General features: G+C 41.4%; 1 protein-coding gene across 6 annotated transcripts in view; it reads right to left on the bottom strand.

The window, feature by feature from the left end:
• The window catches only part of clcn1b (chloride voltage-gated channel 1b), a 34,489-nt gene extending 10,784 nt beyond the window's left edge, over positions 1–23,705 (bottom strand). For 4 of the 6 annotated variants that reach the window (XR_016115369.1, XR_016115367.1, XR_016115368.1 and 1 more), the window contains exons 1-21: positions 23,447–23,703; positions 15,752–15,980; positions 14,482–14,613; positions 14,287–14,415; positions 14,071–14,204; positions 12,292–12,369; positions 10,789–10,867; positions 9,646–9,771; positions 8,475–8,559; positions 8,298–8,399; positions 8,006–8,090; positions 5,915–6,073; positions 5,767–5,836; positions 4,731–4,841; positions 2,538–2,751; positions 2,335–2,468; positions 1,998–2,243; positions 657–739; positions 524–568; positions 342–446; positions 61–147 (exon numbers count right to left, since the gene is read on the bottom strand). Coding sequence is in view for 3 of the 6 variants with exons in the window: in XM_088999171.1 (XP_088855297.1) it covers positions 61–147; positions 342–446; positions 524–568; positions 657–739; positions 1,998–2,243; positions 2,335–2,468; positions 2,538–2,751; positions 4,731–4,841; positions 5,767–5,836; positions 5,915–6,073; positions 8,006–8,090; positions 8,298–8,399; positions 8,475–8,559; positions 9,646–9,771; positions 10,789–10,867; positions 12,292–12,369; positions 14,071–14,204; positions 14,287–14,415; positions 14,482–14,613; positions 15,752–15,980; positions 23,447–23,593 (2,580 nt within the window). In the remaining 3 variants the exon portion in view is untranslated. Of the gene's footprint in view, positions 1–60; positions 148–341; positions 447–523; positions 569–656; positions 740–1,997; positions 2,244–2,334; positions 2,469–2,537; positions 2,752–4,730; positions 4,842–5,766; positions 5,837–5,914; positions 6,074–8,005; positions 8,091–8,297; positions 8,400–8,474; positions 8,560–9,645; positions 9,772–10,788; positions 10,868–12,291; positions 12,370–14,070; positions 14,205–14,286; positions 14,416–14,481; positions 14,614–15,751; positions 15,981–23,446 lie in introns of all 6 variants that reach the window. The other 2 variants (XM_088999170.1, XM_088999172.1) reach the window with 2 other exon arrangements.
• Positions 23,706–23,940: the final 235 nt, after the last annotated feature.

Below are 23,940 nucleotides of genomic sequence, written 5' to 3' on the forward strand. Positions count from 1 at the left end.
ACACACACACAGATTGGTCCTCCAAAGCCCCCCACCCCCAAGAAAAAAAATGACTCTTACCTCTTTGAGTGCGACAACCCCCACCAGCTTGCCGATACTGGTGACGTAGGCATGACTCAGACCCAGCAGAGAGAACAGAGTGTGGGTCTGAGTAACAACAGACAAGAAGGGGATGGTGGGTGGGGGGGCAAAAGGGGTCTCTGTAACTCCGTGCGGTGAGTGTTAACCACATTGGAATGTGACATCATTCCGCTCGCTTGGCTGCTCTTAAACACGTCCTAAACGTCGTATCGCGATCACGCGCCCCACCGTCGCGTCATCCGCACGTGGCGTTTCGTTACCTTGTGCAACGACGTTCTTTCCACCAATTGAAAGGGCGAGGGGTCAATCCGAATCTGCTCCATATCGATCGGCTTATCCAACTCGGCCTCCTCCCAGATTTTGATCTAGCGCGGGTCAAAGCGGTTAGCGTACGGCGACTTGACGTGTTAGCGGCTAAAGTTAATGGCGGAGTTTGTTTTACCTCGTCTGGCGACATGGTGTCGATCAAAGTGGGCGGAGCGGTTTCCTGGAAGGGGGAATAAAGTCAATTGAACCGACGCCATCTTGGACAGGTCCAGAAAAATGATAAGGGTAGGGGGGAGGGGGTGACGTACCTGCGCGTCAGTCGTTCCAGTCGATGACGAAGAGGAAAAGAGTCTCTGAAGGGTCCTCCGAACGGACGGTGCTTCGCCTTTTTCTGTGGAGGCGAACGTAGAAAAAGAAAATGGTGATATAAACTGCAAGACGTGCAAAAATGTGTCCACTCCAGTGCCAGGGTTTTTGTCATTGTCCCTCAAATTCCAGGAAAAACACCGAATATAGAGTTTTAGGACGACATAATCATTCAATGCACTGTAAGAAACCCAAAATTGTCTTCTTTGAACAGAAAAAATAGTTAATTCCTAAGTTCTATGGGATGTGGAGTTATCTGAGCTTGAAATGGGGGTGGATGGCCAAAATACAATGCAATACATACATGATGGTTTATATAACGCTTTAATTTATCTCATTCACTGCCAGATGGTGTGCAGAAATGTGTACACTTATTTCCTAAATTAGATGGGTCTGTAGTCATCTGAGATTGAAATGAGGGTGGCTGTCTAAATAGTTTAACAACAGCTTAAGCTGGAAAAAAAGCGCTAACCATAAACTGTCTTCTTTTATTAAAAAATAGTTAATTACTAAGTTATATGGTTTTGGAGTTATCTGAGCTTGAAATGGGGGCAGATGTACAAAATACAATAAAATACATACAAATTGATTTATATAGCGCTTTAACAACAGATGAAGCTGTAACCAAAGGCTAACATGGGAAAAAGGGAAATGCTACCCCCTTGTGGCAGGGAAAAACATTATCGCCACCCAAGCATGAAAAAACAAATTCCTAAGTGATATGGGTCTGGAGTTATGTTAGCTTGAAATAAGGGCAGCTGTCCAAAATACAATGCAATACATACATATTGATTTATATAGCGCTTTATGACTACATAAATATTCAATACAGCGTTAGAAACCTTAGACTCTCTTCTTTCATCAGAAAAAAAGAGTTAATTCCTAAGTGATATGGGTCTGGAGTTATGTTAGCTTGAAATGAGGGCAGCTGTCCAAAATACAATGCAATACATACATATTGATTTATATCGCGCTTCATGACTACATAAATATTCAATACAGCGTTAGAAACCTTAGACTCTCTTCTTTCATCAGAAAAAAGAGTTAATTCCTAAGTGATATGGGTCTGGAGTTATGTTAGCTTGAAATGAGGGCAGCTGTCCAAAATATTGATTTATATCGCGCTTTAACAACAACACAAGCTGGAACAAAAGGCTAACATGGAAAACAGGGAGCTAGCTATCTATTCGCTAGCTATCTATTCGCTAGCTATCTATTCGCTAGCTAGCTTTGCAGAACAATAGCATGTCAGAGAGAGGGTGCCGAACGCTTCTTTGCTGTACCTGCGCTCGTGTGATTGCTGGAAGGTTCCTGATCTCCGGGTAACGAGACGGGTCCGTTACGTTCATCCATCCCCAGTGCGCTCCGGAAAGCCATTTTCCCAACTTGGGCCGTCCCCTCGTTCTCGCCTTCGGAGAATTGGCCCGGTGAACTTTGACCTTGAAAGACCCGCCTGGCCGTGGAGAGCCACCAGTCGATGGCGGCTTGGAGCTCCATCCTCTCGACGGAGCCCAGAAGAATCATGGATTCTTTGCAAGTGTGAAAGGAGCAGTTAGCCTAGCTCGACATCTATCCGATGACGAAGTCACGTGACATCGGAGTGTACGACGTTTCGCTAACCTTTGGCGTCGACGAGCGGGATGGTTTTCAAAGTCGTGGTCTCCAGCAGACGATTGAGTTCCCGATAGGTGGAGTGGAACGACAAGAACTTGACCTTGCGCACCATGATGTCCTCCACAAAGATGTTGTACTTGCTAACGGGGAACACCACGGACGTGACTAAACGGTAGCGCGCGGAGGCGAGCTAGCGCTAGCCGCTTTACCTAATGTGCCCGAGGGCCAGCTCAGGCAAGTACGGCAGCTTCTTCACTTGGATGATGGAGTCGTACAGCGAAGGTTGTAGACCCTGGGCCACCATGTTGGCCAGGATGACCGCCACCATCATGGGCAGGATGTGGGAGATCTGACCCGTCAGCTCAAAGCAGATGACCGCCGTGGAAACCGTGTGGGTGACCGCTCCAGTCATGGCGGCCGCGCCTGGGGTGTGAAAGCAAAATATCTGCTTAGCCCCCCATTTGTATTTTGACACTTCATTCGTTCATTTATGTATTAATCCATTCATTCGTTTATTTTTGGGGGTGTGAAAATGCTCATGATTTCAGTTTCTCACCCAGATATTTTCTGTATTTCCCCCTGAAGGTGGACTGATTATCGTTGAGTTGATTCGAAATACAATACAGTAATACCTCAGCTAACACACTTAATTGGTTCCCAGGAAGTGTGTGTAAGGCGAAAAGTTGCTCTGCCAAACATTTATTTCCCATAAGAAACCATTAAGCTGAGAATGATCCGTTCCCAGGTTCCTATAAAACAGAATTTTCTACTAAATACGCCTTAAAACTACACAAAAATAGACATTATTTTATGTATTATAAATGTGTTATTGTATTTTCTTCTAAACATTTATTTCCCATAAGAAACCATTACAATGAGAATAATCCGTTCCCACGTCCCCATAAAACAGGGGTGTCAAAGTCATTTTTTGCCGCGGGCCACATTGTAGTTATGGTTTCCTCTCGAGGGCCGTTATGAATTTGGGGAGCCCATTAGAATGTTTAAATCCCTTCAAATATTACATATAGAGCACACAGCAAATTAATGAATAACTCGTTTTCAAATCTGAAGTCAAGAATAATGACTTTTATTGTGGTTGACATCCAAAAATATGACATTTTGGCTCAGATTTTAGCAATCATCATGGAATTTAACAAGTTTGATTTGCTTTCGCGGGCCGAAAAAAATGATGTGGCGGGCCGGATTTGGCCCGCGGGCCTTGACTTTGACACCTGTGCCATAAAACATAATTTTCTACGAAATAAGCCTTAGAACGACCCAAAATATACCTTCTTTTATGTATAATAAATGTGTTATTGTATTGTAATTAAATAAATAAACAGTACTGTATAATAAATTCGTTTTATTTAATAATAATAGATTTTATTTCAGCACCTTTCAAAGCTCTCAAGGACACTTTACAGTCACAGACAAGCACAGATACAATAATAAATAAAATACAATTATAAATACAATACAATAAATAAAATACAATTATAAATAGAAACAAGAGATAGAGCGACACAGAAAATAAAATGTTAAATATATTTAAATATATTATAATTTTAAATAATAGGAGAACATCCTAAATCTACATATGGGGACCAGAGTCCCGCAACCTTTACACTGTGAGGTTAAGGTGCCAACCACTTATCCACTGGGGCTCCAATTTTAAATTATTTTAATGTTTATTTTTAATCCAATTAACTAATTCACTGCCATTGCCGAATTTATTCGGGAATTGAAAAGCATGACGTGGATTGCCATTCCCGAATTTGTTTTTTGGGTTTTGGTTTTTCTTGCAAGGGGGGTGCCGATAAAGCTCTGGTCGGACCTCTGGCAATTTTTTCCCCTTCTACAAGAGGGCAGCATTTGCACCATTCCTGAATTTGTTTGAGTTTTGGTTTTACTTGCATGGGTGCTGATAAGGTCCTGGCTAGACCTCTGGCAATGTTTTTTTCCCTTCCACAAGGGGTCGGCATTTCCCTTTTTTCCATGTTAGCACTTTGCAACAGCTTCATCTGTTGTTAAAACGCTATATAAATCAATATGGATGTATTTTATTGTATTTTGTACATCCACCCCCATTTCAAGCTCAGATAACTCCCAAACCATATAACTTAGTAATTAACTTTTTTTTTAAACAAAAGAAGACAGTTTATGGTTTCTAACGCCGTATTTAATATTTATGTAATCATAAAAGTCAATATTCTGTGGGTCCTGCAATTTGAGTGACAATGACAAAAATCCTGGCACCGTAGTGGACATATTTTTGCACACCGTCTGGCAGTGAATGAGTTAATCAAAATAAATTAATAAATCACAGTCATCTTTCAAAGGCCACACATCAATTTCAGACAGAAAGTCAAGCGTGAAGGACAACGTAGAATCTCGCGACTAACCAATGACGGCGTAGCCTCCCGGCAGGATGCGATGGACGATGCCGTCAAACGCGATTCCATTCGGGAACAGAGTCGCCATGATCTCCCCCACCAGGCGACCGAAAGCGGCTCCTGGATAAGCGAGAGGTACGCTGCAAAAGACCGACCAAGGAATACTAACCACGGTAAGCAGCTGCTAACTACAAAAAAAAAAAAATCATATATATTAAAATTAAAATAATAATACTTGATTTGATTTCGAAGCACCTTTCAAAACTCTCAAGGTCACTTTACAGTCACAGGATTTGCTATCGATTCGCTATCTAGCTGACTGGCTAGCGATCTTGCTATCAATCTATTAGCTATTTAGCTGGCTGGCTATCTATTTGCTATCAATTAGCTAGCTAGCTGACTGGCTAGCTATCTAGCTGACAGGCCAGCTATCTTGCTGACTGGCTAACTATCTATTAGCTATCTAGCTAGCTATCTATTTTCTATCAATTAGCTAGCTACCTGACTGGTTAGCTATCTTGCTAGCTATCTATTAGCTATATCGCTATCTAGGTAGCGATCTATTAGCTAGGTAGCTCGCTTTCTATTCATTTGAGTTACTTCCGGTTTGAGTGAATGCTGGCGCATGTAGCTACGGCTGCTCACCCACAGAAAAACTGATCCTGTGACTGTAAAGTGACCTTGAGAGTTTTGAAAGGCGCTTAGAAATCAAATGTATTATTATTATTGGATTGGATATGCCTTTATTAGTCTCACATTATTATTATTATAGATAGAAAGCCAGCTGGCTAATAGCTAGCTAGCTAGATAGCTTGTTGTGTTAAGTTCATTCTGTCTCCTTATTGTCTGTTACAAATTAGCTAGATAGCTATTTAGCTAATAGCTAGCTATTTATTAGCTACATAGCTATGTAGGTAGCTATCGATCATTTCGTACACATTAAACAGTGTGAAGTGTGTTTTTCTTGATAATTTTTTTGTGGGGTGGCAGTAATAATAACAATAATAATAATAATAATAATAATAATAATAATAAATCCTGGTACCTAATATGAAGACCGGCATGAATGCGCCCGATGGGATGGGCATGGTGGTGGAAACCGCTGACATCCAGAACTGCCACACAAAAAGCGGGAATTTTTAAAAAACATTTTTTTCATCTCATGATTCACATGCACGCTCGCACTTGCTCACCTTCATGACGAGGAAGAGGAGGAGGATGACGAAGACGTTGACCCGAGGGTGAAGCCACACGGCCGAGCGGCCCAGGCCTGGCGGCGGTGGCGCCGAGGCCGAGATTTTACTCCAGGTGAAGTTATCGAACAGGGAGTTGATACACTCCCTGGGCATGAGCTGCCAAGGACGGGAGAGTGCATGATGACGTTTGATGGTAAACCCCCCCCCCCCAAAAAAAAAGTCATCTCTGTCATGGTTTACGAGGTGGTGATGGCGGGTGCGGATCCCAAAAAACAGGCAGGAGGGAGCACAATGCAATACACAATGCATGCCGCAAACAAACAATAAACCGGCACCGGATGGTCGTGCCGGGTGTCCTTTTAAGTGTCAATGATTAAACGACCAGCACCTACGAGGCTGCAGGCAGGGCTGACGTCGCTACCCGCTGGTCGCCAATCTGATCGGGACGACCAGCACCTGTGCAGGTGTAGGCGGGGCAGACAGCGCCCCCCGTTGGTCGCCAACCAGATCATGACAATCTCGGAGAAAGGTTTGATTTAATTTGATCAGAATGTTGATTGCTGTCATCGCTCTTGTCGCACCGCCCCCCCCCCGCTAGCCAAACTTGGCAACCGGGAGGACACAAGAAAAATGATGTCACGGTGCAACGTGCCCAAACTATAAAACAAATGAGTCCATTCGCTTATTTTCAATGGCGTTTGTCCTCATTGGGGGTCACGGGTGAGCTGGAGACAAACGGCGGGAGCTCAAAACAGAAATGACGTAACGTTTACAAGATACAAGATTTTCCATTTAACTGATGATTTTTTTTTTTTTATTACCGTATTTTCTGCACTACAAAGTTCACCTAGAAGAAAATATTTGTTTCAAAAGCTGACCATGTGCCTAATCATCCGGTGCGCCTTATGTATGGAAAACATTTTAAAATACAGTGAGACCTCAACTTACGAACTTAATTGGTTCCCAGACCGAGTGCGTAAGGCGAAAAGTGTGTATCTCAAAAATGAATTTCCCATAGGAAACCATTAAAATGGGAATAAATCGTTCCCGGGTTTCCATAAAATATACTTTTCAACTAAATTATGTTTTAAGGGGACCTGGGAACAGATTATTCTCATTATAATGATTTCTTATGGGAAATAAATGTTTGGATGATGAACTTTTCGCCTTACACACACTTTCTGGGAACCAATTAAGTTCGTGAGCTGAGGTATCACTGTATGTCATTCGTTGAAGGTGTGCCTTATATTCCAGAAAATATGGTAAATAAATAACAATTCAAGCTGATTTGGCTAGTTATGGTGAACGCGTACTTCACAACAAGAATTTAACTCATTCACTGCCATCCACAAATGTATTCAGGAATTGAAAATATGACATAGAGCGCCATTCCTGAATTTGTTCAAGTTTTGTTTTTTCATGCTTGGGTGCCCATAAAGCGCTGCTCACACATCAGCGCAAGAAGGTCCAAAGTAGCAAACAAAACCATGAATAAAACATGACAAGACGAAACGTAGAGCGCCCTTCTCGAATTTGTTCGGGTTTTGTTTTTTTTTCTTGTTTGGGTACCGATAAAGCGCTGCTCAGAGATCATAGCGAAAAGGTCCAAAGTAGCAAACAAAACCATGAATAAAACATGACAAGACGAAACGTAGAGCGCCCTTCTCGAATTTGTTCGGGTTTTGTTTTTTTTCTTGTTTGGGTACCGATAAAGCGCTGCTCAGAGATCATAGCGAAAAGGTCCAAAGTAGCAAACAAAACCATGAATAAAACATGACAAGACGAAACGTAGACCGCCCTTCTCGAATTTGTTCGGGTTTTGTTTTTTTTCTTGTTTGGGTGCCGATAAAGCGCTGGCTATGGCCTCTGGCAATGTTTTCTTTTCCACTCAGAGGCAGCATTTCCGTTTTCCATGTTAGCGCTTTGTTCCAGCTTCACCTGTTGTTCAAGCGCGATATAAACCAATATTGTATTATATTTTGTACAGCTGTCTTCATTTCAAGCTCATATAACTCCAGATTCATATAATTTAGGAATTAACTCTTTTTTTTTTGATTGAATGGAGAGCGATGAGTCAGTCTTTCTCACCTCACCCGCCATAAACTGCCCAAATCCAGGAGGAAAAGTGAAGGTGGCGATGATCAACGTGACTGCGCCTGGATAGATCAACCGACTGCACACACACACACACACACACACACACACACACACACACACACACACACACACACACACACACACACACACACACACATAAAAATGTCTCCCTTCAACATCTGCTCACATAAAGCATTTTGCGTATGTTAGTCACTTTAATCCAATTCTCAAATGGCCGTGTGTGTGTGTGTGTGTGTGTGTGTGTGTGTGTGTGTGTACTCACTGCTTCGTCAGAAAGCGCGTAAGCGCCGTGGGTCGTCTCATAAACAGGACCACCTGTCTGTTCAAGTAAACGAAGAAGGCCCCTAGAAAGCCGCACGAGATTCTGAAACCCGAGAGATCCGTTTCCATTTAATTATGTACACGCATGCACACACGTGCACACAAACACGCACTTTACCCGATAATTGCAAAGGCTGGAAGCTCCTGCAGGTCAAAGGGGAAATCCATACGGAAGTTGGTTTTAAAAAGAGCCGTGATGGTGACTGGCCGAGAGGGAATACAATACAATACAATAAACACAATGTTTTTTCCCACCCACCGTGGTCATTGCTGTGAAGTAACGGTGGTGCGTGTGTGTGAAAGGTTTCTTCTCTTCACTCATTTCTATCTATCTATCTATCTATCTATCTATCTATCTATCTATCTATCTATCTATCTATCTATCTATCTATCTATCTATCTATCTAGCCATCTCGTGATCTAGCTCGCTATTTCGCTATCTATCTGGCTACCTAGCTAGTTATCTATTACGTAACTATCTATCTAGCTGGCTATCTAGCCGGCTACCTAGCTAGTTATCTATTAGCTATCTATCCAGCTCGCTATCTCGCTACATAGGTGGCTAGCTAGCTAGTTATTTATTAGCTATTAATCTAGCTGGCTATCTCACTAGCTATCTATTATCTATCTATCTAGCTAGCTGGCTATCTTTCGAGCTATCTATTAGCTATTTAGCTATTTATTAGCTAGCTAACTAGCTTACTATCTTTTTGCGTTATTTTGGGTTGAGTGAACGCTGGCGCGTGTGGCTGCCGCTGCTCACCCACAGAAAAACTGACTGTAAAGTGATCTTGACAGTTTTGAAAGGCCCTTATGAAATGTATTATTATTATTAAGTGTATTTTTGTTTTGTTTTCTTCAAGAGAAAATTATACGCTTGTTTGGATTACTCATTCATTCCACAGCCAAATCACGCCTTGACTGCTCACAAACACTCAAAGGTTACATTTTCATGTTGTCAGTGGGTGACTACGTTGTGATTTCATCACTAAAATGTCAGTCTTCAGATGCTAAATTTCAACTTGTGCCCATCTGGGAAGAAATTAAATCAAATATCCTCCAAAAATGTCTTTTAATGTCAATACAAACTAAAATAATTTGTCACTTTGAGTCACTTTACTGGGTAACGCTGTTAACCAACACACAAGTTATCAATACGGGTATAGCGTAATGCGTCAGGTGATTTGATGAAACAAGAATCCCAAGGGGGGAAATACAGGATTTGGCTACTTTCAATAAAATGCCAGCACTGCAGTATTTGTGGTGTGTGTGTGTGAACTGCGTCTCACCGGCATCCTTGTTCCACACAGAAAGCACCCTGAATATGAAAGCGCTGAATGTGGCGGCGAAATATCCCCTCCAGTAATTCCTCACTGCAAAGTAGGTAGACGTGACCTCAATACTGAATAACACCCCTGGTGGTGACGAGAGGAGGGGGAGAAAGAGGAGGGATGGAGGACAGGGGGGGAGGAAGAAGGAAGGATTAGAGGGGAAAACGTCAGGGAAGCAAAGTCAGAGGGAGACAAAAAATATTGGGGAGTTGAGGGTATAATCATACACAAGAGGAGGACCACTAAACGCACGAGTGCGGTCTTAAGTAGACATATGCATTCACACACATTCGTGGTTTGGCTGCGAGTTAATAGCGTTGTGCCTTGTGATACGAGTGACCTGGGTTGCAATGTTTTCGAAATACGAGCCATGATTCCGTCTGATTTTAATTTTTTTGCTATGTCACCTCTCAATTTTTCCAAAATGGAGCTTCGAGTTTCTTATTTACACTCGCAACTAAACTGTACACTAAAACTAAACAAAAACGAATTAAACACGTGACTTTACAAACCACATATTTTCGTTGGGAAAGTTCGTTTACCGTAATGCTAACACAGTAGTAAAACGTCATTGACATGCTAATGTTGGCATAATTCATCAGGGTTTTACAAGCAACAGACGTTTCGAGAAAAACGATGGAATGACACGTCTAGAAAGATGGGAAATAATTAACACTAACTTATATTTAATTTACACTCGACAAAAATCGACACATTTTAAAGCAGCAGCGAGTGAGTGGAAGAGAAGGCGGCAGAAGTTGTCGTAGAAGAAGAAACAAAACTCGTCTTCTTCGTTTGTGTCTGCATGCCGGTATTACACTGCCCCTCAGTGGCCTATGTGGGTACACCAGCAAAAACAGTAGTTTTGAATTTCACAAACTTGACTCGATATGTTAACGAATACCACATTAGAGAGATTAAATGTGACCTTTTCTTGTAAAAATGTGTTTTGAACAAATTAACATTAATTTGATATGAGATAGAAATTTCAGTGACAGAAAGAATCGAACTTTTATCACAAGTCACCACCGCAGCCATGTGACAACTCACTTCCTGTATAATTTAAAGGACAGCCGACACCATTGCAAAGTTGTACAGTACCTCCGAGCGGAGTGCCGAAACAGCATCCCACCCCAACGGCACAGCCAACAGTCAGAATATCTGTGTAACCGTAAGGGTTCTACTGACGCAGACAACAGAAGGGAAGGGAGGGCGGGAGGCGAAATGGGTTTCAGGGGGTTGATGGGAGAGAAAGAGGTGAGGATGGTGGTAGGGAAGCAAAATTGGATAAAGTGAATAAATAACGTTCAATTGATTTTTATAAGGGGCGGTAATAAAGATGTGAGGAAACAACACAGCAACGGGAGAGCGAAGGGAGCGCATGCATCTGTGAAGCAGCTTTGGCATTAAAGGGACAGCCATTTAAAAAAAATATATATATGATGTAAAACATAGGAAAGGCAAATTTCACAACAGCAAAACAATAGTTACAAAGTACAGTCATACCTTGGCTTACGAACTTAATTGTTTCCCAGACAGTGTGTGTAAGGCAAAAAGTGTGTATCCCAAAAATTAATTTTCCATAGGAAACCATTAAAATGAGAATAATCCGTTCCCAGGTCCCCATAAAACATAATTTTCTACTTTCTAAGTTTTAAAACTACACAAAATATACCTTATTTTATGTATAACAAACGTGCTATGGTATTATAATTAAAGAAAAAAAACAGTACTATATAATAAAGTCATTTTATTTACCTTTTTGATGGTTGTTGATGGCTCGGTGGAATGGAGTGGTCGGTTTCATCAGGATTAAACACTTGATGAGGAACATAGCCTTCTTCTTTCACCATCTTGACGAATGATCGCTTGTAGGTACTTTCTCTGCGATAATTTTACCTTGTGCCTCATCAATTGTGTGCTGTTTAGCTGGGTTGATAGCTTTTTGCATCAAGTGTACCGATGGCTTGTGCGGGTTATTTGCGGAGCCTGACTGATGGGGATTTTAACCTTGCAGTCTACACTCTGCCTTTGAACTATCAAAGTTGAAACAAGTCTAAATTTCACTGTTTTCTATCCATTTTCTCAGTCTCTCTGTCTGTCTGTCTCTTTAATGTTTAAACCACCTCCCCTCACTGCTGCGTTCTTGACCAATCACGTGGCTTTAACCAAAGACTGGGGGCGGGGAATAGAGGACAAAAACAGTCGGCTGCCATTTTCTTGGTGCGCCTTATACATTGAAAAATATGGTAGTTGAATTCCCCAACTAAAAATGATATCCATATTTGTTCCTTTGATATTATGAGTACGTCCAATTTATTGTTTTGAATCATCAAGACGGACATCTTGAGTTCCGTTTCAAACCTTCCCGGATGGGACTTGCCTCCTACTGGAGCAGCGAAACAAGTGGCCACGCCCACAGCACACGCACACACCAGCAGGTCCTGGTTATGGGAGCCAGTCTTGGGGTTCAAAGGTCAGTCAGAGCAAAGTGAGGCGGGGGTAGGGGGCAGTTTGAATGAACGAATCAGAGAGCACAAGGGTGGGGACAGAAACGGCACACGTCAAGTCGTTCGGCGTATTGCCCTTGAGGCTCCGTCTTACCTCATAGACGCCGGAGAAGATGGACATGAAGCGACTTAGCACCGCGGCGCAGATACTGGCGATATGGACGAACGGACCCTGAGGGAGGCGCCGGGTGACAGAAACATACAAAACACAAACGGCGGCGTTGAGAAAATGGGTCGCGCCGGTATCGAAACACATCCATCAGGGGGGATAATTGCCGGGAGGGAAAATGGCCTCCGCCGCTACTATGACAAGATGGCGGTGGCGGTGGCGGTGTTGGTGTTGGGGGTACTAATGCACTCCCTTTGGAGGACTTGAATAATCAGCGAGAGGGAAGCCGGTCAGGAAAAGAAGAAGAGATGATGATTTATGATTGTCGAAACTCGCGGAAAGAAGATAGTAGAGTAGAAGCGATGATGGCTGCGATGAAAATCGTGTTTTACCCTCCCTAGTTGGCAAAATTATTCACCTTTGGTACTGATCCAAGTCCTTAAAGGACAACCGACGTCACTTTTTTGTTTCCTAACTGACATCAGAAAAACGTTTTATAGCATCTAAAATACCCAAAACATGCAGTATGATATTTTTAGTCAAATGCAAAACACCAATCAAAATGACTTCAAGTGTCCAAAATCTGCAAAAAAAAAATGAGCTGCCAATTGGGCATTTTCAGAAAGTCCCGCCCCCATTTCGTGACGTCACCGCCAAGACGTCTTGCATTGCTTGAGAATCAAAACAATGGCTTCAGATTCGGAGAAGATGCTTTCTTGTTACACATGCAGTTATGAATATGATTCAAATAGTTCTGAAGAGGAAAGCATACATGTTTGCAATCGATTAAAGAATTTATTCCGTGCCATTTTGAGGCAACATTGGGGGGGGGAAATGTATCACCCAAAAAGAGGCAGAAAATGGCGACAAAGCTCCGTGTGAGGAATTAATCAGCCCGTTTCCACAGGCTGATAAATTCCTTACATGGAACTTTGTCGCCCTCTTCTGCCTCTTTTTGGTGCAACACGAAGTTTTCAGACCAAACAAGAACAGCAAAATGCATTGACGTGATGGAAGGACTGCTACAATGTGCCTTTTTTTTTCGGTCAGGGGCGTTCCTTCAATGACGTCACGTACGGACTCGTCACCAACTCAAAAACAAGACTTCCTGAATATTCAGCGCGAGTCTTCAAACGTAAAATATAGCGATATGGGGTGAAAATATTTGGAAAATACCCTCAGTAGAAGTCATTTGAAGAGATTTTACAAATTATGGACACAACTTGTTGGTTGTCCTTTAAACTGACGTCACTTTTTTGTTTCCTAACTGACATCAGAAAAACGTTTTATAGCATCTAAAATACCCAAAACACGCAGTATGATATTTTTAGTCAAATGCAAAACACCAATAAATGCAGTCTACACTCTGCCTTTGAACTATCAAAGTTGAAACGAGTCCAAATTTCACCGTTTTCTATCTCTCTGTCGTCTGCCTGTCTTTTTAATGTTTATACCACATCCCCTCACTGCTGCGTTCTTGACCAATCACGTGGCTTAAACCGACGACTGGGGGCGGGGAATAGAGGACCAAAACAAGCCGGCTACCATTTTCTTGTGAGGATAACGGGCTCGTTCGCGAATGACACATCACTCATTGTAGCGCTCTGCGTGTATCCCGATAAAAAGGTCATATGGCAAGGTCAGATTTTCATAAATTGAACGTCCGTAAAGCGAAAAGTTCGTAAGCCAAGGGGTTCGTAAACCGAGGTATCACTGTCGCTTCAAAATCGAGCTCCGTCCGGCGAGTACACTCCAGATGTTTACCTCTTTGCCCAGTGGCATCCCGCTTCCCAAGCCTGCTGTCAAGCCAATGACTTTGGCGACGAAGGCCTTCAGGGTCAGATACTCCTTCAGAACCACCCCCCTCAGGATGGTTTTAAGTTCAGGGATACCGGAACCTGAAGCCCAGAGGGGGGGGGGGGGGATGTAAACATCTTGTGACGCGGAGGAAAGGGGTTGAAAGGTCGGAGTGGGGCGTACCGATAGCCTGCGGGGAAACCAGGTGACAGAAGAGAGAAGCAAACATCACCAAGATCATGGGGTAGCTGATCCACGCCAGGTACTGGAGCGCCACGTTGCCCTTCAGCTCCCCGTGCATCCACTTGTAGGCTAAAGGACGGAGACCCCTGTCACTTAAAGGTCAACCGGGGTGGTCGACACTACCGTCGACGCTACCTTGCAGACTTTTGGCACTGGCGTAGTCCATACTCCAGCTGACCAGAGCCATGGTCAGGCCCAGGAGGACTAGGAAGATCCAGTCCTCCCCCATCTTGGTCACAATGTAGCGTCGCACGCGAGCCAAGCAATCTGGAACGGAAAGGAATGATTGCGTTTATACGAGTCAAAATTTAGCTAGCTAGCTAGCTCTCTACCATCTATCTATCTATCTATCTATCTATCTATCTATCTATCTATCTATCTACCTAGCTAGCTATTAGCTACATATGAGCTAGTGAGCTAGCTTTCCATCTATTTGAGTTACTTTCGGGTTGAGTGAACGCTGGCGCGTGTGGCTGCCGCTGCTCACCCACAGAAAAATGTATCCTGTGACTGTAAAGTGACCTTGAGAGTTTTGAAAGACTTCATTAGCGCAGACTTCATTAGCGTAGACTTCTGAGCGAGCGTCGATGGCGGGTTTTCCTTCAACTGTCGGCCCGTCAGTCAAATATGAAGATGGCAATGGATTATTCGGGTAATTGACTTTTGTCAGTCGGGTTTTAACAATACAATACAATACAATACATATTGATTTATATAGCACTTCAACAACAGCTGAAGCTGGAACAAAGCGCTGAACTCATTCAATGCCATTGACAAATTTATTCGGGAATTGACGCAGGGTGCCATTCCTGAATTTGTTCGGGTTTTGATTTTTCATGCTTGGGTGCTGATAAAGCGCTGGTCAGACCTCTGGCAATGTTGTTTTTTTTTTCTCTTTCCATGTTTGCCCTTTGTTCCAGATTCAACTGTTGTTAAAGCGCTATATGAATCAATATGTATTGCATTTTGTACGTCTGCCTCCATTTCAAGCTACTATAACTCCAGACCCTTATAACTTAGGAATTAACTATTTTTTTTTCTGATGAAAGAAATGAGTCTAAGGTTTCTTACCCTGAATGGAATGTTTATGTAGTCGGAAAACTCAATCTTCTGTGGGTCTCGAGTGGAATTCGAGTGACAATGACAAAAACCCTGGCACTGGAGCGGACACATTTTCTGGCAGTGAATAAGTTAACATTCCTTCAAAAATGTCCGACTGGCGCAGACTTTTTCTGGGTGGTTCGTATTAATGTCATTTTATTGGAACGCCTCTCTACCCCCATTCGGCAGAAATCTCTCTTAGCCAATCGGATGCCAGAATGATGCTCAGTAATAGCCAATAGGAGAGGTGCTATGTGGCATTCAGGAAAATCAGAGCTGTGATAATCAGCCGCGGGGGCTCGACCTTGACATTTGGAGTAGGGGCGTGGCTTCGCGGTGGACGAGCTGTGACTGAGGTGCGACTCCAAGACGACGGGGTGCTGATGACGCTGAAGCCGCCGTCCGGCTCCTCCCACCGCCGCCGCCGCCATGTCGTTCTCTGCCGCCCGCTTTTGCCATTGTCGCTCGGTCAGCAAACGGGCCGCCTCCCGTCGGGCAAAGTTTCCCAGTTGCTCCCTGTACTCTCCGTACAGCTGGGGGGGGGGGGGGGGGGGGGGGTTAAAAATATTAATTAATTCATAACATAAAATAGAAAAAGGTGACAAACAGCTACAAATAAATACAGTTGATGAATATTGCTTCGGGGATAAACTAAAGAATGTCTCAATTTTCTGTAAAGTGGAAAGAAATGGATTTTGAATTTGACATGGCGCAGGAGCGAGTGATGTGAAGTATCCGGGAAAAATTGAATGATGACAATAAAGAAATAAAGAAATAAATAAATAATAAGGCCACGTCGGCAGACTATCCAGTACCAAGTGCCGATACAAAGTGCCGATAAAGAGTGTCGATACCAAGTGCTGATACCAAGTGCTTATAAAGAGTGCCGATACCAAGTACCTAAACCAAGTACCGATACCAAGTGCCGATACCAAGTGCTGATACCAAGTGCTTATAAAGAGTGCCGATACCAAGTACCTAAACCAAGGGCCGATACCAAGTGCCGATACCAAGTGTCGATACCAAGTGCTGATACCAAGTGCTTATAAAGAGTGCCGATACCAAGTACCTAAACCAAGTACCGATACCAAGTGCCGATACCAAGTGCTGATACCAAGTGCTTATAAAGAGTGCCAATACCAAGTACCTATACCAAGTACCGATACCAAGTGCCAATCTCAAGTGCTTATAAAGAGTGCCAATACCAAGTACCGATACCAAGTGCCAATCTCAAGTGCCAATAGAGTGCCAATAGTCTGTGGGTCCTGCAATTCTAGTGACAATGACAAAAACCCTGGCACTGCAGTGGACTGGGAAGCTATTTCACAACCTGGACCAGCGTGTTAAAAAACCAGCCGTGGTCATTTTGGGCTAGTCGATGCCCGCGGGTGGCAGATTGGTGACCCCTTGCACCGACGTAAGGGATACACACCAGCTGACAGAAATAGACAAAACGGGCACGCAGATCGGAAAAACCCCTCCGGGAAACGTGCCATGGCTTCCCCTCGTTACACTTTCTACCCCTGCTCACACGCAAATGTAACACCTTGCGATCGTCAAGATGGCAGAAAGAGAAACTTTGGGCTCTCGTGTTCTTCCCGTGGGGGAAGGAGAGGCCTCAAAAAGGACTAAAGTTCCTCGAACTGGCTATAAATCTCTTGCTTTAGCTACGCGACGGCGTGCTATCGCTAGGATTGGAAATGGCAGTAAAACCACATGCCGCAGCATTTTATGACTTCATCAAAAGTCCAGTCACGTGACTCCACGCGAATCGGACCAATTCGCCATTTTTACGACTTCAGAGTCTGATTTATTCTCCGGGACTTGCACACTGCAAGAATCGAAACAAGGGCGTGGAAAATCCTGCGTATTTTTTTAAATACAAGTCAATTAACTCATTCACTGCCAGATGGATATGCAAAAAATGTGTCCATTCCAGTGCCAGGGTTTTTGTCATTGTCACTCAAATTCCAGGACCAACAGAATATGGAGTTTTAGGACGACGTCAACATTCAATGTAACGTTAGACACCTTAGACTAAAACTCCGGTCCTCGAGGGCTGTGGTCCTACATGTTTTCCAAGTCTCCCTGTTGCAACGCATCTGAGGCTGTGTTGCAACAGGTGTGTTGCAACAAGGAGACTTGGAAAACATGTAGGACTACGGCCCTCGAGGACCGGAGTTTGAGACCCCTGACTTAGACTCTCAACTGTCATCAGAAAAAAAAAAGAGTTAAAGAGAGCATGATCAAATATCATTAAAAAAAAAAAAAAAAAAAAAAAAAATGAATGAAAAAAATGTATCTTTACCTCCTCACTTGACTCGAACATGACTACTCAGAAGCAGCGTCCGTGCTGGTGTGCCTCGTTGGGTCACCTGTCGTCCCCGACAGACACGCCAACGACACGCTTGAAATTTTGAGCGACTGTCCCACGACACCCGCATATTTACCGGGTGAGCTCAGCGAACGTTAAGCAAATGTGGGAAAAGACATTGAACGCACCATTTTGTATCTTGGTTGTCTCCATTTGTCAAGCTTTTGTGTTTACATCGATAGAGTCATGTGACCTTGGGTGTCATTTACGCAGCCGCTCGAGCGCCCCAAGGTGACCCCGAGCGCAACTTTCACACGCTTTGGAAGTTTGGAGCTGGCGGATATTCGCGCGCATTCGGCTCATTATCGCGATGGATCACTCTGCCCTTTAACTCCATTCATAAACTCCACCAGAGTAGAAAAGTGGTATGTGTACTCTGTGTGTGTATAAGTAATCCGACCAAGTGATATGTGTATACATACATACATACATACACGTGTATACATACATACACGTGTATACATACAGTAAAGTCTCGTTATATCGATATCGGATATATCGATAGTCCCGGTTATATCGATATTTTTTCGGACTCCGTTGAATATCAACATAACGAGACTTTACTATATATATATATATATATATATATATATATATATATATATATATATATATATATATATATATATATATATATATATATATATATATATATATACACACACACACACATACACATATATACGCACACTATGTATACATATATGCGTGTATATATACAGTAAAGTCTCGTTATATCGATATTCAAGGGAGTCCGAAAAATATCGATATAACCGGGACTATCGATATATCCGATATCGATATAACGAGACTTTACTGTATATATATATATATATATATATATATATATATATGCATACAACACATACATATACAACAGATATATACATACACAACACATATACTGGATACATATACAACACATACATACATATACATAGATACATAAATATACAAACGTATAGATACACAACACATATATACATATACAACACATATACACACATACATATATACACATATATACACACACACTATGTATACATATATGCGTGTATATATATATATAAACTGTATATATGTACATATATGCTGTATATATATATATATATATATATATATATATATATATATATATATATATATATATATATATATATATATATACATACATATGTTTACGAAAGGAATGTAAATAGATATATACCGTACATACACACTCACTGTGTACAGATTGGGGGGAGGGGGGGGGGGTTCAAAGGTACAACCCTCCGAGGTTGTATTTGTTTTCGCTGGCTCTCATCCAAGCTCACAAATGCAGCGTCTGAAGGTGATCGTGACCCTGAGAGTTAATTCAAAGCGTAATTGCACATTCCGGGACTCCCTCACCGCCAACCAGCGCAAACGCTGCATATTCATCCATTTCGGCCCGTTTCGTTTATGGCTCTGAGAGCGACCTAACAACACTCTAACCCTGTCCCGCAGCACAAGGTTAATGATCAAATTTGACCCGCTGGATGACGGCGAGCTCAGGAAATGATGGCGGCAACGCGCACGTACGCTTTCCACCAGCAAGCATATGCAGCCTCTAATTAACAGCACAATAACAACACGACGCCTCGTCCGAACGGCGCACAAGCTGTCATGTTCTAATTAATGCGCTAAAAAGAGAAAAGTGTGCGTTGCACCCCCACAACACGCTACGTCCACAGACATCGCACAGCTGCAAAGTCTCGTCTCCAGAATCACAAAAACAAAAGAAGACAAAAAGATTCACGGAAAACTTGCAAGGATTAAGAAAACAATTCAGTGCACTCGTAGGTAGAAAACCCCCAAAAATGTAAATATACATAAACTTGTGCTCATATACATGTGAATATATACACATACATATATACCTATACACATGTGTATACACATACGTATGTACATGTATCCATATAGACATATACATACATTATATACACTTATACCCATGCACACGTACACATATATACACATAAATATGTACACATACATATATACATACACGCATACATATGTACATACATACATACATATACACATATATATATATATAAATATATACACACACACACACACACACACATTATATATATATCCATATATACACATATATCCATATATACACATATACATATACACATACATGTATATATATATATACACATATACATGTACACATACACGTACAGTAAACACATACACATATATATATACACACACATTGTACACATATACATACACACTTATACATAGGTATATATTGTATACACATATACATATATACACATATATATATAATTATACGTACATATACACGTATACATATGCACATATACATACGTACACATATACACATACACATATACACGTATAGGTATACATGTACACATATATATACATATACACGTATACATATACAAATAAACGTATACATATACACGTATCAATATATATACATACACATACATGTATCAATATACATATATACATATCCACATATATGTATGTATGTATATGTATATAGTTAGGTTAAGCTGGTCACAGGCCTTACCAGCAAGTGATCAACGTTCAGCAGCGTCTGGCAGGTATGAATCCTCGCCCGCATCTTTCCCGCTAACACGGCGCAATCCGGCGTGAACCGCCTGAAATCCGCCCTTGCTCGTGAAGGCCCGTCGCCCGCCCGCCCGCCCGTTGACCAACCAGGTCCGACCACCGTACACAGCAACCTTGATACGGACACCTGAAACTTGACAATCAAATGTCAGCAGCTTTTAATTCCGAGGTTATCATCATCATCATCATCATTAATGTTTTGTGATGAACGATGGGCTTAATTGCAACATCAACGTCGCTCGGAACGGGATTTGGATTCATTCATTCATTCATTCATTCATTCAGGAAGGAAGGAAGGAATTCAGCCCACGTGAGGAGGAGGAGACGTGACAAAAACGGGAACGTTCGCTTCGCTGAGGACAAAATGTCCAGACGTGCGAATGAAACTTCAAATCGAGAACGTGTCAAGATGTCAAAGATTTCATCCAACAAAAATAACTAACCCTAACTAGCTAGCTAGCTGTCTATCTATTTGAGCTACTTCCGGGTTGAGCGATTATTAGCTAACTCTTAGCTAGCTAGCTTTCTATCTATTTGAGTTACTTCTGGGTTGAGTGATTATTAGCTAACTCTTAGCTAGCTTTCTATCTATTTGAGCTACTTCCGGGTTGAGTGATTATTAGCTAACTCTTAGCTAACTAGCGTTCTATCTATTTGAGTTATTTCCAGGTTGAGTGATTATTAGCTAACTCTTAGCTAGCTAGCTTTTTATCTATTTGAGTTACTCCCGGGTTTAGTGATTATTGGCTAACTCTTAGTTAGCTTTCTATCTAATTGATTTACTTCCGGGTTGAGTGATTATTAGCTAACTCTAAGCTAGCTAGCGTTCTATCTATTTGAGTTACTTCCGGGTTGAGTGATTATTAGCTAACTCTTAGCTAACTAGCGTTCTATCTATTTGAGTTACTTCCGGATTGAGTGATTATTAGCTAACTCTTAGCTAGCTAGCGTTCTATCTATTTCAGTTACTTCCGGGTTGAGTGATTATTCGCTAACTCTTAGCTAGCTAGCGTTCTATCTATTTAAGTTACTTCCGGGTTGAGTGATTATGAGCTAACTCTTAGCTAGCTAGCTTTCTAAGGAGTAACTTTGGACAATCAAGGATTTGTCTTAATGTTTAGCTTTTTCAGTTTTTATTTATTTATTTATTTATTAGCTGGCTCACTTTCTATCTATTTGAGTTACTTCCGGGTTGAGTGAACGCTTTCACGTGTGGCGTCCGCTGCTCACCCACAGAAAAAAATGTATCCTGTGACTGTAAAGTGACCTTGAGAGTTTTGAAAGGCGTTTAGAAATCAAATGTATTATTATTATTAGTATTCTAAAACAATAACCCAGATCGAAGTTCATTCTGATTCTGACGACACTTTATTTTGGTTCTTTCGATGATCGCGACGCGATCGCGGTTCTTTTCGGACTGCCTTATCTGATTGGTCCTACCTGGCTCGTCACTAACTTCCATTTCCCCTTTCCTCTCTCTGTCCTCGTACCGATTCCACCCAAGCCCGGAGGTGAAACCTTACTCGCGGGTAAATTTAGCACACGGTGTGACCCAATGTTCACCGACACGCTTTTCCAAACACCTCTTGATAACCCCACCCGATTCCCCCCCTTTTGTCGAAAACAATGACAGGTCATTTGACATCGCGTTAGCGCAGGTGGGTGTTTCGGGGTTGTTGTTTTTTGTTTTTTTTTGGGGTGCGGGGGGGGGGTGCTAGCAGAACTAGCGGGTAGGGGTGCGGAATCAAATGGCCCCCCGAAGATCACGTGAAGTTTTAATGGCTTAATCGCTCACATGGCAGTGGAGATATTTGGCAAGTGCACATTATCCCTTCGCTCGCATGTCACATTTGAGACTTAACGGGATCTATTTCGCTAGCCACGTGCGACCAGTCGCTCGTACAGAAAAATGCTAGTTCTGCAGTTAGCATTGAACAACATTTGTTGTTTTTTTTTCGGATTGGTCATCGGATTGGATTGGTCATACCCCCAACCCCTAAAATAAAATAAATAAATAAAATTGATTAATAAAAAGATGAATAAATAAAAAGATAAATAAATAAATAATGAAATAATTTAAATACTAAAATAAATAAATGAATAAATAAAAAACAAATAAAATAATGAAATAATTATAATAATGAAATACTTAAAAGAAACAAATAAATAAGGAATCAATAAAGCCATTAAATAAATAAATAATGAAATAATTAAAATTAAAAAAGTATAAATGAATAAATAAATACATCAACAAATAAATCCATTAAAATAATAAATACAATAATTAAAAAAATATAATAATTCAATAATTAAAATAATAAAACATTTAATATACATGACTAAATGAATAATAAATAAAATAATGTAATAAATTACTTAATTAATTACTATAAAAAAGAATAAATGAACAAATAAATGTATAGACAAATAAATACATAAAAATAATACATAAAATAATAAAAATTAAATAAAGAATGAACAAATAAATAAATCCATTAATAAAGTAATAAATTGATTAACAAAATTAATTCAATAAAATAATTAAAATGAAAGAAAGCATAAATAAATAAACAAACAAACAAATAGATAAACAAAAATAAATGAATAAGTAAATGAATAAATAAATACGTAAACAAACAAATCCATTAATAAAGTAATAAATTAATTAACAAAATTATTTCAATAATAAAATAATTATAATGAAAGAAAGCATACATAAATAAATAGATATAAACATAAATAAATAAATAAATACATTAATAAAGTAATACATTCACGAACAAAATTTATTCAATAATAAATTAATTAAAATAAAAGAAAGCATAAATAAACAAACAAATAAATAAATAAATAAACAAAACAAAAATAAATAAATAGAAAAGGGAGATGAAAATTGGTGCTACAGGTGGTGAATACGCTAACATCAGCACAGATCCAATAGCGAGGCTAGCACGAAAAGTTCGAAGAAGATGTGCGAAGACCTACCAAAGTCTGTTGGTATCTCAGAGCCTTCCTTTGCGATGCATCTGCAGCCATGGACGCGCCGTCACTGATCCCAAAATAACCTCGCCGGACACCCCAACATTTCCACTGGCGTGAAGCAGCGACATGCGAACGACTCCGGCGGCACATTCACATCCCACCGACTCCACCATTCAGAAAGGTGAAGCGGGTCGGTGGTCTTCGTGGTGCTATCCAGGTGGTCCGGAGGCCCGGGTAGGGGGGTGGTACATCCGGCGTGGGCCTGCGGAGAAATCAGACAGCCGGATAAAGCGGAGCAAAGCCATCTGATGAGGCAGCGAAGGACACTTTCCTTTATTAGAACTGCAGACACCTAATAACACACACACATACACACACACACACACTTGTCGCTCTTAGCAGTCGACCATTAGAGGTGGTTGAGGGGTGGGTGCTATGAAGGTACAGTGATATCTCAGCTTACGAACTTAATTGATTTCCAGAAAGTGTGTGTAAGG

Source organism: Hippocampus bargibanti, linkage group LG06, assembly GCF_051943395.1.
Source record: "Hippocampus bargibanti isolate YZ-2025 linkage group LG06, ASM5194339v1, whole genome shotgun sequence".
NCBI classification, from domain to species: Eukaryota; Metazoa; Chordata; class Actinopteri; order Syngnathiformes; family Syngnathidae; genus Hippocampus; species Hippocampus bargibanti.